This window comes from Leuciscus leuciscus (genome assembly GCF_965113295.1).
Source record: "Leuciscus leuciscus genome assembly, contig: HAP1_SCAFFOLD_937, whole genome shotgun sequence".
In the NCBI taxonomy this organism is placed as follows: domain Eukaryota; kingdom Metazoa; phylum Chordata; class Actinopteri; order Cypriniformes; family Leuciscidae; genus Leuciscus; species Leuciscus leuciscus.
Window position 1 is genome coordinate 1 of NW_028117803.1, and position 6,375 is coordinate 6,375.

At 40.0% G+C, this 6,375-nt stretch overlaps 1 protein-coding gene across 1 annotated transcript; it reads right to left on the minus strand.

Annotated features, from left to right (window-relative positions):
- Window positions 1–6: 6 nt before the first annotated feature.
- Window positions 7–5,907, minus strand: LOC309492083 (toll-like receptor 6). Its single transcript, XM_082191094.1, has 2 exons — window positions 5,566–5,907; window positions 7–4,759 (listed from the first exon to the last, which is right to left on the minus strand). The coding sequence occupies exon 2, from the start codon at window positions 4,738–4,740 to the stop codon at window positions 2,362–2,364; it is 2,379 nt and encodes a 792-aa protein (XP_082047220.1). The 5' UTR covers window positions 4,741–4,759; window positions 5,566–5,907; the 3' UTR covers window positions 7–2,361.
- Between the last annotated feature and the right edge of the window lie 468 nt (window positions 5,908–6,375).

A 6,375-nucleotide genomic window follows, 5' to 3' on the forward strand; every position in this document is an offset into this window, starting at 1 on the left:
GACATCACACCGTAACTCGAGGAATCACCAAAGGCGTGAAGGAGGATTTTCGGCTGGCGATGGAGCGTCAGGTGTCGCGGTGTGGAGAGAACCTGTTCACGGTGCTTCATCGTTTCTGCATTAATGAAAAGATCATCCTCATCCAGTCATTACCCTGAGCGACTCGTGTTTCAGTCGGATCTATCAGGTCTGCTTTACATTCTTATGATGTAAGAGGACATGATAAAGGACATGTTTTTTTTAAACATCAAGCTCTAGACATGTTTAAAGCAGAACCATCCAGCAGAACTCATTGTTTTATTTGAGGTATTAATTAGCAAATGATAAAAAAAAAGGATTCAGCATTTCCATATTCTTTGTCTGTAAATGGAGATTGCACTGTTAAATTTATGTTTTTTTACATTGCGTTGTTGTACAATACTTCATGAACTCGACTGTGTTTTGTGTGATATGTTTGCTGGCAGCTCATAATAAATAAGTGTTTCTCTAGTTGTATACTGAGATTTTTCATTAATGCTCTGCTCGAGTCAATCATTTTATCCCTTAAAATCATCTTTAATCACCAAAATTACATATTTAAATGTTTTTTCCTTGAAAAAAAGTCTTCATGCCTTAAAATATCTTGAATGTAACTCGACACCCTTGCCTCATTTAGTATGCGCGGCTCTATGAATATGCCAATGAGCCCCGCCTCCACTCACTCACTCACTCAGCTCAGAGATCCACTGGTTGACGATCACACGTTGATCTGATTGGTTACAAGGTAGTTTGTGACGTCAGAAACACCAGCGATTTCAAAGCGTGTGTTTGAGACTGTCTTTGGTTCACTGCAGTTTTAAGGAGGAAATACTCAGCAATGCTGTCGACTTATGAACTTACACATGGTTTAAGCGTATTAAAAACACCACATAGACATATAAACAACATTAAAAGATGGATTTCACCACAGGGGGACTTTAACCAATGTCTTCTCCAGTTGTTTGTGATTCAATGCAAAAGGATTAAAGATAAGGATTTGTAAAAAATATTTTGTTCTCTCAAATTCCACCTGATAAAATATTTTAGAGCTTGGCGTGATCAGGAAAATGTATATTCATATAAAAAAATGCCCATTCTTTTTTTTTAAAGATTTTATTAATGCACATGACTTTTCTAGTACGTGATGACTATACAGAGTTACAGACTAAATTAAATGATTAAATGCATAATGGCATGTTGCATCATAAATTGCATAAATACATATGCTTTATAAATAAATTTTGCTTTTCATATTACATGAAAAAGGATATGAAATATGCCTTAAAATCATGAAATATGAAGTACACCTTGATGCAGATGATATAAAACTAATCAATATATCACAAATTAATTAAATGCATAGTGAAATGTTGCAATAAATACATTTTTGCATGAAATGTAACAAAAAGTGACCAGAGATATGACATTATATATGACCTTGAAATGAAAATAGAAACAACAACATGAAATTTGCGTTGAAATTAGTATTTTTACGTTCACATATCGAAGTCTAGAGGACGAGGTCTAAATAATTGCTTTGTTTTTTGAGTATAGAAATTGAGCTGAATTATTACGTATTGCAAGCTTTATTAATGTTAAATATTTATTGCAACATTCCATGGCTTATTTAATAATTCCATTATATATTTATTTAGTTTGTTAAACCCCTCCATATACAAGGTCACGCTTTAAAATTAGGTTACCTCTTGTGTCCAGGTTGATGGGTGAATTAAAGTCAGAAATACAGTCAAACCAAAAATTATTTTTTATATTTTCTTACTAGTGTGTGCAGGACACTATAGTCCATTAATGTAAGCGAGGAGAGCAAAATAAAGTAAACTGTGACATATTATACCCAAAAATAAAATTCTTCAAACAGCGACAACCAGTAAAATGTATACAAATTGGGGAGCAAATATTATTCAGACACTTTGAGCTGATCATGTTTTGCTGAAGTGTTTTGTCTTTAATTGCTAATGCTCTTTTTACACACAGACTGAACAAAATGAAGCATTGCTTGGTGATTGGTTGAGCTAAACTGGTATTATCTAATTGTGTAGTTAAATTTAACAGCTGACAGATATTCAACATAATTCATGTGTGAGACAGAAGGATGGACAAAACCAGTGAAATATCAACTGAGTTCTTGTCATATTTCATTACCATTTTCAAAACTATAGTGAATAAACTGTGATAACGTGAGAAATGTTGAAGGTGTCTGAATAAATGTTGGTTTGACTGTATCTTGATTTTAGACTTGTTTTGCTGAGCGGACCCCTGGTTGAGAACCACTGCTCTAAATGAATATCCGCTTGACAATCTCTATGAAACACATTAGTTAAATCACTCTTCGCCTCTCTCTGACTGAACGGGAAGGTTGGCCTGCAGAGACGCTCTAAGATTTGCCCAGAACAGCTTCTGTTTGGCTCCCTCTTGTGGCCACTCGAGATACGTGCGTCTGGACATCATGGCCTTGAGCTGGTAATACTTTGAGGGAATGAGATACGACGGCAGAGGTTCGAGCAGAATGAGGATGATGCTGTCCATCCCTCGCATCACCCGTTGGTGATTGGCGAAGTAGAGCTCGTAGTGGCACCATTCGCTCTGGACGAAGTGCGACGAGAGAACGAACACGCACTTTCTGCTCAGCTCGATGCATCGGAGGATGTTCTGAACGATCGTTTTCCCCGGGATGAAGTCCCGCTCGTGGTGACACACTCGCATCCCACAATCATCTTCGAGTTTGGGAAGAAATTGAGCTTTGACCCAGTCCGCGTTCCTTTGGCTGTACGATACGAATGCGTGAAAGTGCAACGCCTTCATATCCTCCGCCTTCTTTTTGGAGGTTATTGCGTGTTTCTTGGCGCTTGTCCATTTCCAAATCATCTTGAGGTACCAGGGCACGTCCAGGCGGTGGCAAAGAAGGCTTACGGCAACTAGCAAAGTGATTGTCGGGATTAGAATAGTAATAGCAAGAATCAAGCCGTCGCATGCTATCTCTGGAAGGTAGAAGTCTTTTAGCATGGTGTTGCTTCGGGATTCTGGGTAACTGCATCGATATCCTTCCGGCCAGTGGTCAAGAGTCATGTTGTTATTTTGAGTCGCTCTGTCATTGATAAGAGCCGCAAATTCACGCAAAGCACATGTGCAGATGAAGGGGTTACGGCTCAAGTCGAGATCTTTAAGATGTCGGCAGGTCTCGAGGGCTCCCGGGAAAGGCGAATGAAGGGAGTTTGATCTTAACAGGAGCTTGTGGAGGTTTGGGAATGCTTGACATGTGGGGAGGTCGAGCAAACGGTTATACATGAGGTCTAAAACGCTCAAGTTTTCTAACACCCGAACGTCTCCCGGGACGAAGGTCACTCGGTTATTCCGGAGGTTTAAGATCTGTATGGAATCGGGCAAACACTTGAAGATGCTCTGGTCAAACCCATTGGAAGAGAAGTCAACGTGGACGACTTTGCGAGGCCAAACGCACTTGCCTTGCTCCTCGGAGTAGCTAAGCGTGTTCTGGCTGAGATCGATGTAGTTCAGCGAGTTCATGAGATTGATTCTCGAGGTCAGCGGTCCGAGATGTTTCAGGTTGTTACCTCTTAGAATCAGCGTTTCCAGGTTTGTAAGTGTATCGCATTCCTTGTCCGGACTAATCGAGAAGATTTTTTCCGTAAGAGCGCAATCGGACAAGTCCAATGCCTCGATCTTGCTAACAGTCAAAGGACAGGTCATAAAGATGATGGGCGTTTGGGTTAAACTGACGTTTCTCGCTGGCATGTTTATGAAGAAGTCGTAGAGCATTGTTTGGTCGAAGAGGAACTGGGTTACAGACGCTTGTCTCGTAGAGAAGGAGTCCAACACTCGGCTTGAGGACACATTGCTGCCGTTTTCCATTTTTGTCATGGTTAGCTCAGAAAAGGAAAGCCGTCGAATGACAGATGCAAATATAGTGTTTATACAGCTTGTCAGAACTTCCCATGTGGTTTCAACCTTGGAGATTTCCAGGCTAACGGTGCGGACGGTTCCTCGACGGCGGACCTCCTGGAGGACCTTCATCTCACGGTCCACCTTTGTGAATTCGACCTCTTTAAACGATGCAAAAACATCACCAGCGATTGCGATATCAGGGTTTCCGTTGGAAAGGGCGATGATGGCTTTCTCCGCACGTACATCCATTAAACTCCTCTCTTCGTACATCTGGAGTTTGTCGGTGTTAATAAAGAGCGTTTTCAAGGTAAGATTGGAAATGTGAGTGAAGTCGTCGTTGCTGATTGATTTTGCACTCAGGCCGAGCCATTGCAGGCGTTTCAAGGTGGAAAACTCCTTCCCTAGTGCCATGTCGGAAAACATGTTGGATGACAAGTCTAAGAAGTGAAGATTTCCCGTGTTAAACAGGTACGGTTGATCGGAGAGATTCTGGAGTTTGTTGTGCGACAGATCCAAGATTTCCAAAGCCGGTGTTGAGGTAAATGTGTCCTTGTCTATGTTTTCCAGTATATTCCAGGACAGATTGAGGAAATGGAGGCGTGGTGTTGCGTGGAAGTCTTTGCCGCTCAGCGTCTGGATGTGGTTCAGGGACAGATCCAAGTCTTCTGTAGACGGTTTCAGGCCGGGAGGAACCGAGGACAGGTTTTGAGACGAGTAATTCACTGTGATCCTCTTAATGGCCAGATTGAGAGGGAAACACGTGACATAAACGGACACCAGCAACCAGTCCGACGGCGTCATCTTTCTGACATGAGTCAATCTGAGGGAGAAAAAGATTAAACTTTCATTTCCTATTTTAAGTCAACCGCATTTTTGACTTCCCACAGTTTTCACTTTTACTAAAGTCCCTAGCATTAGTTTGCACTGTGGTTGCATATAATTTACTGGAAAAAAATTGTTTTTCAATGTAAATTTAGGCTTTTCTGCACTTTCTGCATTTTATTAACTGTATATCAGTTGTATGTTTAAAGCTCCTGTTCAGTTAGCATGTCATTGTTTTGCTGATACTTGTATTGTTTTTCACAGATTAAGCTGATTTTTGTTCATTAAATGAGATGTAATCTGAACTAAACAAATGCTTCTATTGGCATCAGATGGATAGATAGATAGATAGATAGATAGATAGATAGATAGATAGATAGATAGATAGATAGAATGATAGACAGACAGACAGACAGACAGATAGATAGATAGACAGACAGACAGACAGACAGACAGACAGACAGACAGATAGATAGATAGATAGAATGATAGACAGACAGATGACAGACAGACAGATAGATAGATAGAATGATAGACAGATAGATAGATAGATAGATAGATAGATAGATAGACAGATAGACAGATAAATAGATAGACAGACACACAGACAGACAGATAGATAGATAGACAGATAAATAGATAGACAGACACACAGACAGACAGACAGATAGATAGATAGATAGATAGATAGATAGATAGATAGATAGATAGAATGATAGACAGACAGATAGATAGATAGATAGATAGATAGATAGATAGATAGATAGATAGATAGACAGACAGACAGACAGATAGTCCTCTTACCCGTCCGCTGTGGAGGTTAGCTTACACTTGGCTGATCAGCGTTCACCGTCTTATGAAACTGTTGATCATATTTAAATGATGTTGCTGAACTTCTGCTTTTCCTGCCGTTTCACTTCTCTAAACGTCACACATTTACTGACAGTCACAGTTATTCACTCTGAGAGATGGAGCTTCATATGGATGTGATCATTTGAATAGGCAGACGTCTTACAGTTTCTCCATCACAGAGAGCGTTCATGTCACAGTGAGTTTGTTCGAGTGCATGTTGTGTTGCATGAAGGCTCTGACCCGTCTGGCTTACGTTCACATATATGAATATGAATAAATCAAAATAGCTTACTGAACCTACAAGTCTTTTTTCCGCCCATGGTTGTGCAACTACTGTTTGTATGTGCGCACACATCCGAAGCCATGTCTCAGACAGCGCGCAAATACTAAACTGAACTCTCTTTCACGTCTTCTTGCACTTGAGTGGACAAATTCACACAAAATTATGTAAAAAAAATAGTGAATATCTTAGTTAACATAGTCAGTTATGTCTTAAGTGAACATAAACAGTTGAGAAAGTAAATGCATGTGTAACAGTATCAGTATATTAGATCGGTGCATTCGCTCTTAAAGTGACAGCAGCCTAATATCCCTGCTAATATCCCCGCTAATATTCCCGCTAATATTCCTGCCAATATTCCTGCTAATATTCCTGCTGTCTGTGTTTCTAATGTTAATCAAACAACAAAAGGACAAAGAAATATCACTCGCTGCTCTTGACTGAATAACTGTTGCAACTTTAATAAGGATTAATTAATAAGG

Excerpts from the sequence above, each read along its gene's own strand:
- LOC309492083 (XM_082191094.1), bottom strand. The coding sequence starts at position 4,740 with ATGACGCCGTCGGACTGGTTGCTGGTGTCCGTTTATGTCACGTGTTTC.